The sequence below is a fragment of the Tetrao urogallus genome (genome assembly GCF_951394365.1).
Source record: "Tetrao urogallus genome assembly, chromosome: 24".
Taxonomy (NCBI): domain Eukaryota; kingdom Metazoa; phylum Chordata; class Aves; order Galliformes; family Phasianidae; genus Tetrao; species Tetrao urogallus.
Genome location: NC_136837.1, coordinates 1,063,620 through 1,085,694, shown reverse-complemented (window position 1 = coordinate 1,085,694; position 22,075 = coordinate 1,063,620). Strand labels below are relative to the sequence as shown.

At 51.7% G+C, this 22,075-nt stretch overlaps 1 protein-coding gene across 1 annotated transcript in view; it reads left to right on the top strand.

The window, feature by feature from the left end:
• The window catches only part of GRM4 (glutamate metabotropic receptor 4), a gene marked incomplete at both ends in the record, with an annotated part of 33,635 nt that extends 18,091 nt beyond the window's left edge, over nt 1-15,544 (top strand). The window contains 7 exons of the mRNA XM_079546383.1: nt 999-1,153; nt 1,450-1,590; nt 5,345-5,545; nt 6,352-6,488; nt 7,032-7,967; nt 12,584-12,830; nt 15,495-15,544. Coding sequence (XP_079402509.1) covers nt 999-1,153; nt 1,450-1,590; nt 5,345-5,545; nt 6,352-6,488; nt 7,032-7,967; nt 12,584-12,830; nt 15,495-15,544 — 1,867 coding nt within the window. The remainder of the gene's footprint in view (nt 1-998; nt 1,154-1,449; nt 1,591-5,344; nt 5,546-6,351; nt 6,489-7,031; nt 7,968-12,583; nt 12,831-15,494) is intronic.
• Between the last annotated feature and the right edge of the window lie 6,531 nt (nt 15,545-22,075).

Genomic DNA, 22,075 nt, shown 5'->3' with positions numbered 1-22,075 from the left:
CCACTAGTGCAGATTCTGGAGTCCCCTCCTCGCTGCCCACCAGCTCTGCAGCCACGCCTGGAGCTGATGAGCAGCTCCACAAATGCAGCGACATCTTGCAGCTCTTAGAATCTCAGAATTGCTTGAGTTGGAAGGGACCCTTAAAAGCCACTTGGCCCAGCTCCCCTGCAATGAACAGGGGCATCTGCAGCTAGATCGGCTTGCTCAGAGCCTGTTCGTGTTTATGAAACTCTTGTTGATGATGGAGCAGAGTGATTCACATGGAGCTACCCCTGATTTCCTAAGTATCTAATTTATTAATCAGCAAACATTATGTAAATGTGGGTAAACTGCGATTTTAAATCAGTTTACATCAGATGTGCAAGTGCTCCGAGTTTCTTCCTTCCTTCCTTAATAGAAATGTCTGCAAACGTGACATTTACGTGGCTGTGTGTTGAGAAACAGGGGATTTACCTTGCTGTGCAAATGGCAAGCCCCATTAACTGGAGTTTGCAAGCATTTACCCATCCAAATAGGATTATATTGGGTGAAGAGAGGTTTTCACACACCAGCTTGCACGTGGCAGCGCATGGCTTTAACCAGGGCATGGCACAGCCCTCATCCAGGCCCTGGCAGTGCTGGATGGCTCTCTCCTGTTCTCAGACATGCTGATCAGAGCTGGGAGCACACAAGCTCTCCAGTGCTGCTGAATTCATTCCTGCTGCAGCATAACCTGATTATTTTTTTTTTAAAGTTTAATATTGGGTAATTAAGGGGGAAGTCAGCAAATATGCAAATGGGGAGAAGCAGCCTGTGCCCAGGCTGGAGAGGATGGAGAGTGTTGGAGCGGAGCAGTGGTTTGTTCCCATGTACCCAGTGTGTGTGGTGCTGATGGAGTGTTGGGAATGGGAGATGCAAAAGGGTCTGAGCCTCACTCCCATGCCATGCTGCTGTCTCTTTGGGATGGGCACAGAGCTGCATCCCAATCCTGAGCAGCACCCGTTGCTTTCTCTCTGCAGAAGAGTGCTGGAAGCGGCCAAGAGGGCGAACCAGACAGGGCACTTCATCTGGATGGGCTCAGACAGTTGGGGCTCCAAGATCTCCCCGGTGCTGCACCTGGAGGAAGTGGCTGAGGGCTCTGTCACCATCCTGCCCAAGCGTGTGTCTGTCAAAGGTAAGAAGCTGTGCTCAGTGGTTTGCTCATCTCCTCCTTAGCTGCCCTCCTGATGGCATCCCATCAACACGAGGTTTGTGCTAAGGCAGGCTTTGCATTTCCCAGAGCAATGCCCCCAGTTTCCCATCTCACCTCCTTGCTTTGCTTGGGTGGCCGCTGGGACGAAACCGCCTGCAGTCTTACTCTTCCCAATTGCTCCCAAAACATTTCCCTCTGCTTGGTGGCTTTGGGGTCATGTTGAGCACCTCCCTACCAGCCCAGGGGCTCACCCCCTCTGTCCCCTCTTCCCCGGGCAGGTTTCGATCGCTACTTCTCCAGCAGGACACTGGACAACAACCGCCGCAACATCTGGTTTGCTGAATTTTGGGAGGAAAACTTCCACTGCAAGCTGAGCCGACACGCGCTGAAGAAGGGCAGCAGCATCAAGAAGTGCACCAGTAAGGAGCACTGCTTGTTTGCTAACCAGCAGTAAGGATGCTGCGGGGTCATGTGGGCTCTGTGGGGATGTGAAGATGATGCCCAGGGTGGACATTAGACTTATCAACTTATCCATGTCTTTGTTGCTCAGGAGCTGCCAGCCCAGCTCAAGGAGCTGCGTGGCAATTGGTGCTCCACCAGTGGTGGGCTTGGTGCTAAGCGGGCTTTTGGGACTAAGCAAAAAGACCATGTGGGAATGATGCTCCAGAAATGCTCTTGACCGTCCCTGTGTGCTGTGTGTGACCTAGGAAATGCATGGAATGTGTTTGGTTTGTGTGTGCTCGGTCCTGGTCCCAGGGCTGCTCGCTGCCTCTCACAATCCGTGTGCTTCTCCCTTCCCTTGACTCCATCATCTGCAGGCACCACATCACCCAAATTTTGGGCTAAATTCTGCATTAGAGTTCAGACACCTGCCTTTTTCTCACCTTGGCAGAGGCGCTGCTGTCCTGTGAAAGTCACAAAGCCATCGGTGCACCCTTATTCCCTTGCAAACAGCTCCTATCTCACCTGAGCAGGCCCCAGACAAGGCACTGCCGGCAGCAAAATGCATCTGATTGTAGTGTCAGTAGTGTGGTAGGAGGTGAGCACCCCAGGGCACTTGCTGTTGTGCTGTTTGCCCTTGTCTCCTTGCAGACTGCTTTGCTGACGCACCCTTGTGCTGCTGCAGGCAGGGAATGGAGCATCCTCGGGTACTTTGACCCCAGCAGAGCTCTGTTCCAGGCTCCTGACCTTCTCCTTAAACCCCACGGGGTGTTTTTAGCCACTTCTAGCTCACACGGGCTTGTAGGGATTAATGCAGCAAACAAGGCAAACAGGGGATCTGTCTTGCTGACAGCGCTGCTGCCGAGGTGACGCTTGGAGGCTCAAGGAGGTGACATGTTTACTGAGAGATGGGAGAGATTTACTGCCTGCCTGGCACCGGCTGAGGACAGATAACAGCCTGGTGGCTGGAAGGCTGCAGCTGGCAGGACGTGAGGACACGGGCACGTCCCCACATCCTTGGGAGTGACATCGGAGCCTGGTGCCGTGGGGTGACAGACCTGGCCTTGCCTGCACGGTTTGATCACAAAGGGGCTGTTTTTTCTTTTCTTTTCTTTTCTTTTCTTTTCTTTTCTTTTCTTTTCTTTTCTTTTCTTTTCTTTTCTTTTCTTTTCTTTTCTTTTCTTTTCTTTTCTTTTCTTTTCTTTTCTTTTCTTTTCTTTTCTTTTCTTTTCTTTTCTTTTCTTTTCTTTTCTTTTCTTTTCTTTTCTTTTCTTTTCTTTTCTTTTCTTTTCTTTTCTTTTCTTTTCTTTCTTTTCTTTTCTTTTCTTTTCTTTTCTTTTCTTTTCTTTTCTTTTCTTTTCTTTTCTTTTCTTTTCTTTTCTTTTCTTTTCTTTCTTTTTTTTTAATCTCCTTTCACAGCTGTGAGCACTTTCACCCTTGAAAGTGTTTCCCAAAGGATCTGATTTGGGGATGCCTCTCTTGGAAGGGCGTTTTGGAACTGCAGCTTCCCCAAGCAGCCTAATGTCTGTTGTGTGGGCTGAGTTTGCTAAGCTGGATGGACAGCAAGAAAACGTGCTCATGTCCACACTCTTGGGTATCCGAGAGCTCCTGACTTTTGTGGATTGCATCAGGGAATGCCCAGCGCTGAGAGATGCATGAGGAGGTCTTGCAAAGCACTGATGTCTTCATAGTAATGTAGCATTTAAGCAAGCGATATTTCAGGGCCAAGGTATTAGTGAAGGCAGCTGAAACCATGACATGGCAAATGTCCTAGGGGGACTGTCTTTAAATTATCTGAATTTGTCGGGAAATAAATTATGAAAATTAACAAATAATTATAAATAATTAATAAATAATAATAGAATATAATAATAAATAATAATAAATAATTATGAAAATAAATTATCTCCCAAACATTTGCTTGGCAGATGAACAGAGGGGAAAAAACGCAGGGCCTGAAGTAAATAACCAGCCCATGCAGTGCTGTGCACTCCACTTTGCAAGGCTGATGCAAACACCCGTTTGGGGTGGTTTTGCAGAAGGAGTTGTATGGACTTTTCAGCTTCTGGTGTGGGAGGAGCCCAAACCGTGCAGAGAAATGGCAACTTTGCTTCTGCATCCCCAAACCAGGCTGCAAGGTGCCCGCCACCAAGCAGGACAACCTACCAGTCCTCCAATTCTTCTCCCAGTTTTGTTCCTATCCAGTCTGTCCCCAGTATGGCATTGGTTTTTTGTGGCAACCAATGGCTGTTCTCCAGCACAGCCCCAACAGGAGCAGCAGGGCAGGATTTGCCCTATTTGTTTTCAGTGAGATGACAAAATGCTCCTGCAAATGGGGCAGAGATGGGCTGATGACAGAGATGGACTCTGCTTTCCTTAAACCCCACAGCTTCTCCAAACTGGTGGGCTCATGAAGCCCAAGGGTGTGGGTTTGTTTTGCTCCTACCGAATGCTGGTGTCAGTTGATGTACTCAGAATTACTGTTGATCTGAAATCATCCTCCGCTGGAGGAGAATGGCCCTTGGAGAGGTGCCCGCCGAGGCCCCTCACGCACTTGAAAATTAATTATCAGCCCTTTAGAACAATGCACGACCCTGCTGTTATAATCAGCGAGGTCACATCGCTTTTGCAGCCCCGATCGACAGAGAGATTCACGGAGATTTATTGTCTCCGCACCGGGAGCGCGGCATCATGAACCTCAGCGTCCTGCTCCACATCGTCTCCTTCAGCATCAGCCCCATTCCCATTGTGGTGCGTGGGCTCTCGGGGGCACCAGTGGGGCTGGGACACCCCCAGAGGCTCAGCGCCCGCGTGCAGTCTGCTACAGCCTTGCTTTAATGGGTAATTATCTTGACAAGATAGAGTGGCTTGTCTGCGTGCTGAGATGAATGTGGGGAGAGGCCCTACGTTGAGTGAGAAGATTAATAGCCCCTGTCAATAACGTGGAAGAAAGGATAACTTGACGGGTTTCGCATGAGTAATCCCCACAAAGTCCAAAAGCATTTTTATAACTTTGAAGCATGGGCTATAAATCCCTCTCCTTGATATCATCTTTTCTTGTTGGTCAGTTCGCTATCAATTTGCCTCAGTGTGCTGTCAGCTGCACCTTCGTGTCTGGGGTGGTTCGTTCCCATCCCAGCATGGGGACGTGGGAATATCATCCTTTCCACTTCGTGGAACCAGGATGAGTTCTGGGTGCCCTCGGATGGAATGCTTGTGCCTCTTTGGAGGATGAGGACTGTGCCTTTTGCTGGCAGGGAAGCTCTCCTTCCGTCTGCCTGGGGTCAGGGCTCCCTGGTGCAGCATCGCCTCGCGGGAGATGCTTTCTTAGCTGTAATTAACAGCATGTTACATCGATCGATGTCTTCTGTTAAATGATGAACATGTTTCCAGTCCTATTAAAGGGTGGTTATGACAGGAGAGGCAGGCAGCTGTTGCTGGCAATTAGTGGGTCCTTGCAGCATCCTGCAAACGGGGCTGGCAGGGGAGGCTGCAGTGTCAGGAAGGAGTGGGGCTGCTGAGGGGAACACGAGGGGCACAGGGGGACGGGGGGACTGGGAATGTGACAGAGGACGAGCAGTGTTGATGGAGGGCTCCTGGATGGCCCCTCGGTGCCAGTGGTGGAGAGGGTGAGGATGGGATGCAAAACACAGCTCAGCCCTGTGTCCTGCCCAGGGATGTGGGCTCTCAGCTGCGTGCCCCATGAGCAGCACTGCTTTTGTGTGTCTGCAGACCGGGAGCGGATCGGCCAGGACTCCTCATACGAGCAGGAGGGCAAGGTGCAGTTTGTCATCGACGCCGTCTACGCCATGGGACACGCTCTGCACAACATGCACAAGAACCTGTGCCCCGGCAAGGTGGGGCTGTGCCCCAGGATGGACCCGGTGGACGGCGTGGAGCTGCTCAAGTACATCCGCAACGTCAACTTCTCAGGTCTGGGGCTCTGGGGAGCCAGTCCTGCTTGCTGGGTGTCCTCTGCTATGGGTGACACAGCACCCACGACTTGCTGCCTTGCATCGCTGCTGGCAGAGGTCCCACAGCATCATGCTGCTGTGCCCTTGTCTGTCCTCAGATCTCTGGAAACGCATCTTTTCCTCTGCTCCGCCTCTTTAATAAACATTTTCTGTCTTGTCCTCCTGATTGTTTCTATTTATCTCCTCTCTGTGATCTCCTCTGCAGTGTCTCCTATTTATTTTTCCCTCTTGCTTGGTTTTTCTCTTCCCTCCTTTTATTAGTGTTTATTAGTTGACTTAACATTAAAACTATTTTTCACTCTTTCTTAAAAGAAGTGGTAATATGGCCATTGTAACAGCACTCCTTACATGGCACCACCAATGAATTCCAGCTCTTGGTGGGACTGCTGGGCTGAACTGTGGCTCCCCAAATGGTCCTTGCACCAGCTCAGGCTCAGGAATGGTTTCCTTCCTCCTTTTCTCCCCCTTCCTTCCTCCTTTTCTCCCCATTCCTTCCTCCTTTTCTCCCTTTTCGTCCCCACTTCTCTCTCTTTTCCCTCATTTCTTCTCCTTTTCTTCTCCCTTTTCTCCTCTCTCTTTTCCTTTTTTCTTTCATTCCTTTTTTTTCCTAAGCACTTTTTCTACCTGGAGCCCAGGCTGGCACTGTCCTGGCTGCTTGCAGCAAGGATCCCATGCTGGGGTGAAACACCAAACCCTTGGATGCCATCATTCATGGCACTCTGTGCTGCTGGGAGCTCTGGGTGCTGAGCCGTCCCTCTCCTGTAGGCATTGCTGGGACTCCAGTGACCTTCAATGAGAATGGAGATGCACCAGGACGTTACGACATCTACCAATACCAGATCAGGAACTCCACTCCTGAGTACAAAGTCATCGGGCACTGGACCGACCACCTCCACCTGAAGGTAAGGCAGGGGATTGTCTTGCAGCATCTGAGACTCAAGGGACACCTGGATGCAAAGTCAGGCCGCCAAAGCTGTGGTTTGGAGAACTTCAGCAGGTGTTTGGCTCAAGCATCAGCTGGAGCACTTCTTAAATGAAAAAAGGCTGAGGAGCCTGGAGAGGGGGAGGCTCTGGGGAGACTTCACTGTGGCTTTCCATAGTACCTAAAGGGAGCTTATGAACAAGAGGTAGACCGACATTTCACATGGTCTGATAGTGATAGGACAAGTGGGAATGGTTTTAAATGAAAAGAAGATGATTCAGGTTAGATGTTAGGAGGAAATTCTTTACGCAGAAGGTGGTTAGACCCTGGCACAGGGTGCCCAGAGAAGCAGTGGTGCTCTATCCCTGGAGGTGCCCAAAGCCATGGATGGGGCAGCCTCATCTGCTGCAGGGCAACCAGCCCATGGCAGGGGTTGGAACTGGATGGGCTTTAAGGACCCTTCCAACCCAAACATTCTATGATGTGACATGACCAGTGGGCCTGGTGCCATCTCGCCCCACAGGTGGAGAACATGCTGTGGCCAGGGGGTGGGAGCCAGCTCCCCAGCTCCATCTGCAGCCTGCCCTGCAAGCCTGGCGAGAGAAAGAAGCTGGTGAAAGGCATCCCCTGCTGCTGGCACTGCGAGCGCTGCGATGGCTACCAGTACCAACTGGATGAGTTCCACTGCAAGCGGTGCCACTTCAACGAGCGGCCCAACGAGAACCACACCAGCTGCACGCCCATCCCCATCATCAAGTTGGAGTGGAGCTCCCCGTGGGCTGTGGTACCCGTCTTCATTGCCATCGTGGGCATCATCGCCACCCTCTTCGTGGTGGTCACCTTCGTGCGCTACAACGATACGCCCATCGTCAAGGCGTCGGGGCGGGAGCTCAGCTATGTCCTGCTGACGGGCATCTTCCTCTGCTATGCCACCACCTTCCTCATGATCGCCGAGCCTGATCTGAGCACGTGCTCCTTGCGACGCATCTTCCTCGGGCTCGGCATGAGCATCAGCTACGCCGCGCTGCTCACCAAAACCAACCGCATCTACCGCATCTTCGAGCAGGGCAAGAAGTCGGTGAGTGCCCCGCGGTTCATCAGCCCCGCTTCCCAGCTGGTCATCACCTTCAGCCTCATCTCGCTGCAGCTCGTGGGCGTCTGCATCTGGTTCATCGTGGACCCGTCCCACTCTGTCATTGACTACGAGGACCAGCGGACTACAAACCCCCACTTTGCTCGGGGCATCCTCAAATGTGACATTTCGGACCTCTCCCTCATCTGTTTGCTTGGGTACAGCATGCTTCTCATGGTCACCTGCACTGTGTATGCTATTAAGACCCGCGGGGTCCCGGAGACCTTTAACGAAGCCAAACCCATCGGGTTCACCATGTACACTACTTGCATTGTGTGGTTAGCCTTCATCCCTATATTTTTTGGGACGTCGCAGTCAGCAGAGAAGGTAAGGGAGGTGGAGGGGAGCAGTGTGGCTGGTGGACCTGTGGTCTGCCAGGAAGGGGCTGAGCAAGGAGGGATGCTTTTTCATGAACCATAAGAATATCTTAAGTTGGAAGGGACCCATGAGGACGTGGTCTTGCTGGCTTGGATATGGTAGTAGGAAGCACTGATTTGAAACCCCTGCTTCACTCGGGAGGGTTTTTTTGTGATTTTCCTCATTCTTCCCTTCCTGTCTTGTGTCATTTCCCCTCCCCCCCTTTTTCTGTACACTGTAATCCCCATTGCTTCTCTCTGAACAAGGATGGTAGAGGCTGTCTGCTGCTGGGTGGGGAGGATGGGCCCATGGGGCATCTGGGGATTGGGCAGGTCCAGGCCCAGCGTCATTAGCACCAAGGAAAAGCAACCCTGACCTCTACCTGTCTTTTCTCCTGTGCCAAATCAGTGCTCTCTGAAATCCCCCAGAGCTGGGAGCAGCTGGAGATGAGGGAAGGGAGGAGCAGAACCCTGCAGCACTTCAGCGGGGCACACGGCACCTTGCGCCTTCTCACTCGATTACCGCCTTGCTGCGCTTTTAATTAACACCCGTTTGTTTGACAACACGATGCTGACAGCAAATTCCTCAGTGTGGCTGCGAATCACACAGGCTGTGATGGGACGTGTGGCCCCGCTGGAGCTCTGAGTGCCACTCTGCAGCACTGCACAGGATGGGCAATGCGAGCAGTGGGTCTGCTGAAACCCACCACCCCATCCGCCTGCCTCCTTCCCTGTGCTGGGGGCAGTGCGTGCTCTACCAGCCTGGATGAAACCCATGCTCAAGTGAGAACAAAGGAAAAAATCTCATGAATGAGAAAAAATCCCCTTTGCCTGCCAGACAGAACGGGAATCGCGTTTGTGTTACATGCAAGCAGCTCACGCCTGCCAGCCCTGCGCTGCCTGCAACAAATAAACCTCACTGCTGCTATTCCCTACAAATCCCTGGCATCAACATCCCCAGGGTGACTGCCACTCGGATTCCCCTTCTGGATCCATCACAATTAGGGTAATTATCCCCTGAGTGCGTCCCCATTGATGCCGAGCTGCTGAAGCAGTGCATTTTGGAAGCACGTATTACAAGAGTTGGCTTGCTGCAGATCTTTTGCTGTGGGCACTGGGCTTTGCAAGCGTCCTGGAGTGCTGGCTCTGCTCAGAGCACTGAGTTTGTACTCACACCTTGAGCTTTGCCTCAGCTAAAAATCCCTTACCAAGGCATCCTGCTCTGGATAGAGGAGTGAAGGAGAATTAAAGGAAATAAATGGAGCCTCTCGCAGCATTTCCATTTTGATGAGATGGCAGGGGAGATACTAACAAGAAAGCAGGTTTTTTAAGAAATTATTGCAAAACAAAAGCTCCCTTAAAGCCGCCTTAATGTGCTTGGCATACTGTGGGTAATAAAGATGGAAATGATAATGATTGTAGATTATGCGCAAGGTTGCTCACCTCTTCACTGCAGCTTGTCATGGGATAATTTAGGGCTGCCGAAAGCTGGCTGTCAAGTAGCAATTCGACAATAGGCTGTGCCTCACTTCGGGGGCTTGTAACGCGCAGGGCTCCTCTGTTATTAGGCTGCTAACAAGCTGATTAGAGGCGGAAAAAGTGATGTTCCCAACTCCCCTTGGATGTGGTCTCTTTCTCAATGCCTGTCGCTGCCGAGCTGTCCCAGGAGGGTTGGTGGTGGTTTGGCTCAGGATGAGGATGTGCTGCTGTAGGTGCCTTTGTGGAACGTCCCTGGGGCACGGGGTGGCTGCAGGGAGAGGAGCAGTCAGATGGATCGCGTTGGGTGCTGCTTGGTGCTGCTGGCCTCAGTGTTGCCACTTTGGTTTGTGGTTTGAGGGAGAAAAAGGTCCAAAAATGTCATTGTGCAGCCTGCACGGTGGGGTGGAAGCTGGGGGTGTTTGTATGGGCATTGCCCTGCAGCGGTGTTGGCGCTGCATGGGGTGCTCTGTGGGGTGCCTTCAGATCCCCATGGGAAGGGCCACCCTCTCCTCTGCCCCTGTGCTGCCTGGACTCATCTCCATTGCTGTCCCTGCAGAGCACAGGTTTTTGGGTTTTGTGGAGTTTTTGGGATGCTGTGGGGCAACCTCCCAGCAGTGCGCAGCCCGTCTACCACAACCCCAAATGCGGATGAAAATCCCCATTTTCCTTTTATTTCTCTTTGCCTCGTGCCTACAACTTTGCATGGAGGTGGCATATTATTACAACAAGTCCCCCAAGCCTTTGCTCAAAAGAACCTCTTATCCCCACCGATCCCAGTGGATTACAGAAATAGCAAGAACAGAGGATCTAAAGAAAGAGACAATTTCCTGCGCTGATAAGGCAGCAGCTGAACAGCGGTGTCATTGTCTGGTGCTCTGTTTATCACATTTGCTTTCAGCAAGGGAAGAAGAGAGAGAGAGGATGAATAAGGAGTGTCCAGCAGTTTGCTTAGTGCTGCTGGGGAAGGGATAAGTGGGATTTTCCTTCCCCAGCACCCACTGCAGGGGCTGAGATTGATGCTGATTGCGCAGCTTGCTCGGCCTCTTGGAATGTGTGATTATTGCCAGATGATGCTGAACGTGGGTCATTGGTGCCTAGGTTTGGGGATCTGTGCTGGCTTATTTAGGGTTGATGAGGTCCCTGGATGCAGCAGCATCTTGGCTAAGAAAAAGGTTGGTTTCTCTGATCCAGGCAGTGAAGAAAGGGATGCTGCTGAAGGGGGAAGCGTGGTGTCCTCTGCCACCACAATGCTCATCTCAAAGGGCTTTGGGGGCAGCTCAGATGTTCTTAGTGGAGGGCAAAGGAAGGCCCTGGGTTGGAACCCAACTGAGAGAGTGGGAACCAAAATTGCACGACATGGCCATGTTGTGGTGTGGCCAAAGGTTCAGTGTGAAGTGCTTTGTTGTTACCTTTAGACTCCAGGCTAAAATATTCCACTTTGAGCCAAGAAAGGGGGCTTGCTCTGGTGTGACACCAGCACCGGCTGTTGAAAATGGGGCTGTTTGTAGCAAATGGCACCTCAGGGTGAGGGCAGCCATGGTGCGCCTGTGAGACCCCCAGAGTGCTATGGGGGGTTGGGAGGGGCTCAGAGCAGAGCTCCCTGATCGCCAAAATGCCTCCAAATCTTGAGGCACGGGTGGGAGTCAACAGCATGGAATGTAACACAAGAGCTGCAGAGCGAGGCTCCTCCAAAAGGCATCTGCTGGAGAGCAGTGGGCCAGAGAGCAGAGCCATCCATGGTGGGATACAGGGATGTCACATCGAGCTTCCCTGGTCCCCAGGGCAGGGATTGGGGTCCTGGAGCTGCTGACCCAGCGCTGCCCTCACTGCTGGCAGTTCTGTTCCAGGACACTTGTGGGAAAACCTGGAGAGCTTCAGCCAATAAGAGAAGCAGGAGTAGGGGGAAAAAATAAAATAAAGGAGCAGATATTCTGGCACAGAGAGCTGTTTTGACTTTTCCTGATGAAGTGACATTTTTATTTCTAAAATCTGCCTAAATTGGCTCTGTGTGCATATAGGGAGAAGGTGGAACAAACAAACTGGCATGTGACAGCAATAGGTTTTATTCTGGGGACAAACCAAACTTTGCAGTTGACTCACCGCAAGCTTTGGTGCTTTTTTTGCTTTTGTGCTGAGTTGGAAGGCTTTGGGGATTTTGTGGCTCCTCTTAAAAGGGGAGAACAAAACAAGAGGTTTCTTTGTATGGTTGCATCTGGATCTTGCAGGTCCTGGGGTGGGATGGCAGCCCTGGCCAAGAGCTGCTGCCTCCCACTGGCTCTCACGAATGGGACAGAGCTGTGTCTCCTTGTACCTTATCCCTGCAGAGCACTATAGACCTTCCATGCACTGAGGCAACTTCTTGCTCCTGGGGCTCCAGAAAATGCTGCCAGGAGCTGGGGCACACCAGTGGGTGCCTCTGGGCTCTGCCCCCCAGATCCCATGAAACAGCAGCAGAAGAAACCCCGTGCACCAGACAGCTCTAGGATAAGGTTCAGAAAGTGCATTGAACCTCCTTGTTAGTGATCTGCAAAGCAGCCCCAACATCTGTGCACAGCTGGAGTAAAACAAACAGTGTGTGCACAAAGCACGTGAAGACCTGGAGCTCACTCCCTGCTCAGCCAGGGGAGACCCAGGCGTGAGCCATGCAGCATAGGAGGGGATGCTGATGGAGAAGGGATGGGTGAGAGGTGGGGATGGGAGGGGGGAAAGGATCCTTTTGCCTCTTGTCGCTGCCTGCTTCAGATGCCCCTGGCTTGTGAGGAGACTGCCAAACACTTTCCATAGAAAAATGGATTATTCTACAGTCAGATTAATGGGCTTTCATTTTGCAAAACATCTGTCACTGTTAGTCCTGGACAGTGAGCGTGAAATTAGTTTTGACTGCAGAAAGGCAACGTCGGTGTGTAATATGTGACTTATATGACAACGGCCCACGAACCAGCTGGGGAGTGGGGATTACCTGGTGGGAGGTGGTGGGGCTGTGGGTGCTCCAGGCCCTAGGGATGAAGTGTCCTCCCTGTGCCCATCACCGTGGCACCAGCGCCACCCATTTCCCTCCGCATCCCGGTGAGCCGTGTTGGACTGAGCTCATCCCTTTGTGTCTTGCAGATGTACATCCAGACCACGACGCTCACCATCTCGGTGAGTCTGAGTGCCTCAGTGTCCCTGGGCATGCTCTACATGCCCAAGGTGTACATCATCCTCTTCCACCCGGAGCAGAACGTCCCCAAGCGCAAGCGGAGCCTGAAGGCGGTGGTGACGGCGGCCACCATGTCCAACAAGTTCTCTCAGAAGGGAGGCTTCCGTCCCAATGGAGAGGCCAAATCAGAGCTGTGTGAAAACCTGGAAACACAAGGTAATGTGGCTTGTGGTGGTGGGGCAGCTGGCAGGCTGCAGCCATGCTACGCTGCACTGCGTGAGTGCAGGCAAGAGGTGTGCTCTGGTTATCTGTAATGGGAGACAACATCATCTCCTGCCTGTTGGCAGAGCAGATTCCCTCTCCATTTGCTTATTCCCACTCTAAAAACACAATTTTTCATCACTGTAGCCACATGGATAAGATAGGACTTATCTTGCCCACTCCCTCCATCCCCTCTGCAAACCCACGTGCGTTATCCCATGGGAAATGCTGGTGGGTGGCTGGGATGGGAAATATGCTGCCACTGCTATGAGAGACACCAGGGCTTGCTGAAATCTGTGCACTTGCAATGAGCATCTGGGAAAGGATCCTAATAGGAAGGCTGTTAGGATCTAATAGGAAGTCCATAATAGGGTCTGGTGGGAAGATGGGTGCCCCCAGAACCCAGATGGGGCTGAGGCTGTCCTGGGGACACAGCTCTGATGTGGAGAAAGAAGCCTGGGAAATCCCTAGAAAGGGAACGTGTGACTGTTCTGCATTTGGGTTTCCAAAAATAGAGCCTTGCAGGAGGAATAAATGGTTGGAGCCAATCCTGTTGAGGTGCTTTGAGAAGAGAAATCTTATTTGGGCTAAATCTGAGAAACCCCCCATAGAAATACTAGCATTCCTCGTGCACCACCACAGTTTCTGGATTCCAGCATCAGTGGGATGGAGTCCAAACTGCTATTCCACAGACAGCCATGATTTCCTTTGTAATCCCACTCTCGCTCCCTTCCCAGTCTGAGCTATTTCATATCCCTTGGCATCATCCGTATAAGCCATGTGTTCACATCTTCCTGTGCAATGGCTCTTCTTGGCTGTAGCCCTCTATGCGTCTCCAAGGGCAGTTTCCCTGCTTAATCCACTCTTTTCATCTACCAGCGTGAGCTGTGGAAGGCAGCTATGTGGTCAGAGCCCTTTTCTCTCCATGTTGGAAGTTGCTTTTGTCAGATGCTGTCACAGCTCCTTGTGGTCTGTGGTCCCACCCCAACGTAGCAGTGGGTGAGGGTTCCCCTCCCATCCCCTTTTGTCTGTGGGGATCTGTGGGCTCACTGGGAGCAGAGCAGCCCCCATTTGGGGAGCCAGGCTCCCCATGACATTGCTGTCAGTGGTGCTGTAGGAGCATCAGCGCATCACCTCCCTCCAGCCAAGAGCATCTCATCCACAATCCAACCCCACATCATTCCCATGTGCTCTCTGTTGCTGTGCTGAACATCCTTCTCCCCATGGGACTCGGAACAGCAGCCTCCAAGGCTGAGATGTGCTGGGAGCAGGAAGCTGAGCTCCTGTCTGCTGCATCTCCAGCTCCGATGTGTTGCGCATAGGGAATTGGGGAGCTGGGTGTGCAGCAGAGAGCAGCAAGCCTGACATGACACTGCTGCTGGTGCAGGAGGCACTGAGGGGCTGTCAGTGCCAGGCAGAGGGGCTGTTCTTCGCTCTGTCACCAGCAGGTCACGTATCCTTAAATAAACAACAGAATGAATAATTCACAGGGCTTTGATATGGGCAGATTGGCTATGAAAACACTGCAGTTAACAAATAGCTCTGTCAGCTCTAATTTCTTATGGCCTATCTAATTGTTATCTGGGAATACCAGTCGAAAATCCGCAGTGAGGTTCATTTGTCAGCGAGGCACTGAGACAGAGGGACAGCATAGAGTGGGCATGCAGGTGTCTTGTGTGGATGGCAGAGCCCGTGGGTTGCGTAAAGGACGCCTCTGTACTGCTTGTAGGGCCCTGGCATTCCCTGTGTCCTTGGCTGAAGGTGTCTGCTGTCATCCGTGGGGATGTTGTGGAGTGGGTTCTGCAGAGCATCGTGCCTGGCTGCAGCACCAAGAAGAGCCAAAAGCTGTGAATCGCTGCCCACAGCTCTCCCTGGTCTGTGGTTGCAGCCCAAGGACAGCTGCACAGCCCTGCAGGGAGCTGGGCAATTTCTTATTCGGTGGCATTTTCCTGGCTCTGGGCTTGGCTGCAGCTTGTCCAGTGCATCTGGGACACGTGCGGCTTTGTAGCCATTGCTCCCTGCTGTGTTTGTCTCCATGCTGAGGGCTGGTGGCTTTGGGATGGTGATGGTGAGTTTGTGTGGGTGTTCTCCAAACCTGGATATGGGGTGCAGTCATCCCAGGCTGGGATGGGGCTGCGCTGGCTGCATGCTGCCGTGCACTCCTCTCTCACCCTCTGCAGAGCAGGGCTGGGGCAGGAGGAGATGCTGGGAGCATGGAGCACCTGCAGGTCTGTCTGCAGAGGATAGGTGATTTGGCTGGCGGGCACATCCTAGGGCTTCAGGATGGTCTGTCTATAGGGCTCAGCCCTTCCATCACAGCTCTGTGCCATCGCAGGAAGCCAGCACTGGTTGGATCCACGAACAAACCCCACCAGCATCTCCCCGACCAGATCAGGGTCATGGGATGGGATGAAGAACCGCAGAATCACTAAGATTGGAAAAGTCCAACCCCAGCCCAGCTGCACCATGCCCACTAACTGTAACCCTCAGAGCCACATCCTCACTGTTCTGAACCCTTCCAGGGATGGTGACCCCACCACATCCCTGGGCAGGCGGCGTGCAGGGTGGTCGGGCAGATAGCACCACCTCTGCCCAGCTCACCACTGTCTCTCTTTTCAGCACTGTCCACCAAGCAGACCTACGTCAGCTACAGCAACCATGCGATTTAACTGCAGCCATCACAACCGCCTGGCACAGAGGGAGGCTGCGGGGGGAGCCGACCCCAGCGCTTACAGCAGAGCCCAGCGGGGAGCAGGACAGGGAGGTGACAGTGGGGTCCTGCTCTGGGCCGGGCTGGGGGCTGAGCTCCCATTGGAAGATGATCAACAGCAGCAAAAAATAAAGTAAAAATCAAGAAACAATCGAAATTAAGCACCGACCACCGTGACGATGCATGCCTCCCCACGGAGGAACAGTGGAGCAGAGGGGATGGAGCGCGCGGAGGAGGGGACAGACTGCTGCGAATCTTTGGGTTTTTTTCCTGTATCTTGGCAAAAAAAAACAACATTTTCCCTGTTCTGGAATTCGTGAGGTTGTTTGTGGTTGTGCAGAACCTTCTGTTTTCTTTCTTTTGTTTTATTTTTAATAAATTCTTCCGTTTTCTTTTGTCCCCATCTTCCTCCGTCCCCCTTCACTCTCCCTTCTCCAACCAAATTCTCTATGTTGCAAAAAGGAAAAAGAAATAAAAAATACATAAAATTAAAAAAAAATAATTAAAAATAACTGGAGAATGAAATAAAAATAAAGTAAAACCTAGACTGTGTTCAAAGTGCTGATTTCTATAGGTGGTTACTTAATGTATGTGATGACCATATGGATTGAAATATGTCTGCTTTATGTACCGACCAGTCAAAAAAAAAACAAACACACACACACACACAGAATTACAAAGTTCAGTGCCTGGATGTTTATGAATTATTCGATGACTGTGTAGAGCATGATCATTTTTATACGAGGAGATTTCTAATAAAAGACCATGGTTTTGCACTCGGCGTTTGCTGCCTCTTGGTGACTGTTTGGTGAAGGAGTTGGGATGGGGGGAAGGTTTGGGATGGGGCTCAGCATCCTTTCTCTGTGGGTGGGTCCACGTATTGGGATGGGACAGGGACAGAAAATGGCCCAGCATCACATCAGGACATGCTCATGGCTTGGGGTGGAATCTGGGGCAGAAAGGGATGAGGTCTCCTTGTTTGCCCTTTCCCAAGGATGGCTCTGTGTGCACAAAGGTATTTTCCCTTTTTTTCCCCTTTTCACAGATGAGATCAGCTGCACCTCCATCAGGACCCAGCTGGGTTAATTACGACATCTCTGGCTCACTGCAGCCCTGTCCTGATGCTCCCTGTGTGGAGGATGTGGCCCCAGTGCCAGCCTTGGGAGCAGCGCATTGCACCAGACATGGTGCAAAGCCCAGCTTTGGAGGGCTTTGGGGTTGTCGCTTCCTGTGCCTTTGTCTGTCTGCTCTGGGAGGGCACTTGGAAAGGCAAGGTAACGAGTGGTTGCTCCAAGCTCCACTTTGTTGCTGAGATCAGATGGGAAGTGGGAAAATGAGGCATGGACAGATGCTGCTGCCCCAGAAAGTTGCCTCCAGCTTTGGGGCAGGCCGTTGCTTTGGGTGCTCTGCAGCAGCTGGCTGGAGCATCCCTCCCTCAGATTGCTGAGGTGTCCTCCCATCCCTTTAGCTGTATTCCTCCCAGTGAAGTTATCCAGTTTGGGGTGTTTCTAGACCTGATTGCAGCCCCTAGCCCCACTCCTGTGCCTGCATCCCCCAGGGGAGGTCTCAGTGCTGCTCTGAGTGCTGCAGGGACCGTCAGCCGTCAGCACTGCACTGCTCCCTGCCAGTGTGGGGAGGGCAGAACACGGCCGGAAGGCAGGAGGTAGGAGAGAAAAAAGGGATATAATGAAAAGCCTGGAACTTTGATAAGATCACACTTGTCAAAAGAGCTCCTCAGGAGGAAAAATTGCTCTGCTCCTGCTACATCCATCACTGTCTGATCGGATGCGAAATGCTGCTTGGTTCAGAGGGCTCCCAGAAAACCTGAGTTGATGTCTCTGACTCTGTTTCTGTTTCTGAGTTACCAATCTGCTGGTTTTACAAGCAGCTTTCCACCCCAAACTCTGCCTGACAGTGATGGGGATGGCTGATCCCACCTTAATTACAGCATCTCCTTGCTCCTATGAGGGTTACTCTCCTCCCATATGGGATGCTCTGAGTCCTCCAGGGGAGATGTAAATGGAGAGTACCTGCTGGCACCCAGCAGATCCTCGTGCTCATTTGGTCTCTGATGATCTGGGGAGGCTCACAGCACGATGCAGAGCCTGGAGACTGCTGGGGAGCAGGAGGAAGATCCAAGCCAGCCCCGTGCCCAGGCAGCTGTTGTAGCAGAAAGGGATCTGAGCTGCACTAAGGGCTGGAGGGATGGTGGGCTCTGGGCTCCAAGGGCCAATCCCAAAGCGGTGCTTCTGATGCTTGAGCAAGGAGTCACTCGGCCAATTTTTGAATGCAGTTTCAAGCAGATTCATGTCCCCCTCTTGCTTCAGGCCCTGTTTGAACACAATAGCTACCCTGATTTCTTGATGGATCTGGTGGAGTGTTAAATCAAAAGAGTCCTCATGTGGGCACTTATTTTGGTGTAAGCATGCTTTGCTGCAATTCAGTCTTACTCCTTACAGACTTGCAGCCTAAAAGATGTAAAGAAGCTCTTAAGCAGACACACAAAATATTTGCTCAAGTCCAACCTCGCTGGTCTTGGAACGGAATTTTAACTGGCCCCATTTTTATCCACTCAAAACCCACCCTTGCTGGCACCATTCCTGCATGCTGCTAAACAGACCTGCGTCCCTCCCAGCGCTGGCAGATGCAGTGACCTCCGAACACGGCTGGTTAATTTTGTATGGCATTTCATGACACAGTGCCGCTTAATTCTAGACGCTTATTTGATTATGAAAGCTAATTAAAAGGGAGCAGTCTATCAGCAATTGAGATGGATATGGAGCGCTGCAGATCTGGGCTGCGGTGCTGCTATCTGCAGAGGCTGCTGGGGCATTTTCGGGAGCTAGCTGGCATCTCTTAGGGTCTGATTTCAGTTTTGCTTAACATATTGGAAGGCAAGATAGATACTGAGTGTTCTGGTGGGGCGAATTCCTGGTTTTTGACACTTTACGTACGTATTTTTGGTCCCTGTACTGAAATCTGTGCTGCTGTTCTACTTGCCTCTTTTCCATCTTAAAAGCATTGCTCTGATTTTTCTTTTATTCCTGTGAAGGACTGTTGAATTTAAATAGCACTAATTGCTCGAGTTCCCCCTGGGGTTGGCCTGCACGTTTCTTCATTGCTAATGGAAGCTGAGAAATGGAGGAGGAGCCCACGGCAGCGCTGCCTCCCTGGTCCACCTGCTCAAATCTCATCCTCCACCTCCTCCTCTGAGCTCCCCCTCAATGCTTTTGGGGTCCCTTTCTGTTGTGTGTTAGGTCCTGGAGTTGTGTGTGCATGCTTCGTGCGAGGCAGCAGCGTGGAGCCCATCATTAACTCTGTTCTGCAAGAGGCAAATTACAGACTTCAGTGACGCAATTAGGCCAACTCCATAGGAGATGGAAACACAAAATCATTTCTCTGTAGATTTCTCAGCCTCGTCTCTCGGTTGCCCACCGGCCGGGGCTGGAACCCTCCTGTTGAAGCCATAGCAGAACTCATGTGTAAGCAAATCTGGAAGAAGCAGGTGGATTGGGAAGGTGGAGGATACAACACCAATGGTGTATCCCTTGCTCCAGGACAGGTCTCCAGCCATCTCCTCTCCCACTGGGAGAACTGCACAGCCCCAGTTGGAGCTCTGAGCTTGGAACAAGGCACAGCTTGCGCTGGGAGCAGAAAGCAGCAGAGTTTGTGTTTGTGCTCTGTTGTGAGCAGGTTGGGCTGATCTCAGCACCAGGGAGCTTCACTCCCAGCGAGAGCCATGCCAACCAAAACCTTTGCCGCAGAGCATCCGGCTCTTGTAGCACCGCTGGGAGCTTTGAAGGCACCAGAAGAGAGTCTGAGCACAACTTTCCTTGGCTATGGGAAGGCAGGGAGGAGGCAGGAGAGCTGTGATAAATGCATCGGTGATACTGAGGGGGTGGGCAACGCCTTGGAACCATCAGCAGATGGAAGATGCACAGTGCTGGGAGCAATGGGGCCACAAAGGGAGATGGGAGCACCCCAGTGCCAATCCCTTGGGTTGCCCTCAGCACAGCATCCATGGCCACGATGGAGGGTCAGCCCCAGCAGTGATGTTCTCTGTATGGCCAAGAGAGTCAATGGCAGATTGTGTTGAAGTCTCACTTCAGCGGCAAAAGCTGCAATTAGCATTTAATGAAGCTTCTTGCCTTTATTTTTAGGTAACCTCCGATTCCCTGACTGTGTAATTTAGTCCTTCACTGCTTGGAGATAATTAAAGTATGTCACTATAATTTGCTTTTTTTAAAAGCCTGTAATTATGTTTTTATTGAGAGTAAAAAAGGAGAGGGGGAGGGGGAGATGAAAACAATGTCGGAGGAGGAGAAGGCTTTGGATGGGCAGAGGGGATTTCATCTGGCTTCAAGCCTTAGGAGAGCTTTTCAGGGCGCTGGGTAGATCAGTCACAGAGGAAGATCTTCTGTATGAGCATATAACAGCACATGGGTAAAGGCAAGATGTGGAGTCTCAGGTGGAGATATGAGAGTTCTGGGTGCCTGCAAGACCTGAGTGTTCACGCATTATGTTCATCAGCAGCATAACCACAGCATGTGCAAGGGCTGTGTGTGCAGGACCAGCTGCCTGGTCCTTGGTGCCATTCTCCTTGCAGCACCCTTCTGTCCTGCACTCCAGGCATTGCTCTGCAGGACATGCTCAGCCTGGAGCAGAGCAGCTGAGGTCTCACCCTCGCAGCCTCCCAGCCCTGCCAAGCCCAGCAAACATCTGCACACACTGGGTGCGTGCCCACCATTGCAATCTGGTGACAGCAATGCTTTGCTGAGTGCTGACTATATCTAGGGATAGCTGGGTTTGGATTTCAGGTTTTCCCATTCCCTTTGCACCCTTGTGATTAAGGGCAGTAATAAATGCAGCTCCAGGAGGACCATCTTCCCAAGCTGATTCCTCCCAGCCCTGCTGCCACATCACCAGAACTTCCCCAGCTCCGTCCATGACCTGGGAGGTGCTTTGCTGAAGGGAAAGTCTGCTTCTGCACAATGCAGGGTGGTGTGGCTCGTGCATAAATACTCCCTGCACAATGACCAATGAACAAAGAGGAATTAAATCAATCTTCCCAGGCCTGCCAGGACTGCACAGGCTTTGTTAGACGCTCCTTGCAGTTTGGGCTGTGTTGGCATCTGTAGCTGCTGCTGCTGGATGTCAAACATCCTATGTCCATCCAAACCCTTTGGCACTAATGCAGAATGTGCCAGCTAGAGCATCCTGCCTTGCTCCAGCCCATGTAATGCTGTGCGTGGCCTTGGGGTGAGCACTTTTCCAGCAAAGCTGCTCCCCTGCAAAGAGCCCTGACAAGAGAGCTTGGCTATAGCAGGGGGAACTACTCACTGACAATTCACAGCCTGCAAATTGGCAGGTGGAAGGGTGTTGAATATGGGAAAAAAATCAGGCTAATTGATTGGCCTGTGGCCAGTTCACAGCCAGAGAGAGATGGAATGAGTGGGATGGTTGGCTTTTTTTTTTTTTTTTTAAGTTATTCTTGCTCAGATTTTTGAGCACTAAGAGGTTACATTTGGTTTAGAATATATTTGATTCATTAAAACGTTGATCTTCTCTGCTGCAGAGTTCAGATCTGATCCCAGGCTTTACTCCTTATCTAAATGCAAAGGTTTCTTGCCAAATATACAAAGCAGGAAAAGCCTTGGTGCTTAGGAAAAATGACATGATGAAGGGAGAATGGTGCTACACTGCATTCCAGCGCAGGAACCCACTGCTACTTCAAGCAACATCCGCACCGGTGCGTGCTCAGCTTCCTTCTTGCCCATGCTGTGCTGAAGTTTTTAGGATGCCTTGCCCATTCCCACCACTTGACATGTCTTGGTTCTGCAAGCAGCAGCCTGAGGCCCTGCAGCCAGCTCAGGTGTGAGGTGCTTTGTGCTGGGATGCTGTGAAATGTGCTGTGGTGCTCTGAAGGAGGTCCACAGGAAGGAGGCGGCTCTTCTCTCTGGAGCCATCTGCTCCTCAGGGATGTGGGCTCATGGGATGCTCTGTGGTGGAGCAGCAGCAGCTCAGGGACTTGTGCTATTGTCTACCCTCAGGATGTGCACTCACTGCTCTCCAGGGGTCTGAATGGAGCACACTGATGGCGATCACCCCCTCCCCACTTTGCTTGCAGAGTGCATTTGCTTTCCTCCTCACTGTGCAGAAATCCCCCTCCCAAGCTCGGTGTCTCACCACCTTCCTCGCAGAGCCTTTGTTATCTGCTGGGGATAACAAAGGGAAGGAACAGCACTTAAAACCCAATAAAACCCACACACCATCATCAGCTTTTGTACTGGTTGCTATGGGAACCCCATACATGCACCGGAAACGCTGGAGTATGCAGATGAGCTTCTTAATTAGTTCTCCTCAGTCTTTCATGCTCCTGGTGCAGCAATTTGATCATTAGATGAACATGCCACTTAATTATCCCTGGCTTAACCAAACACGAGCCAGGGTGACCTTTGGGGAGAACAGAGAGCCTTGGGAGCTGTGGGAG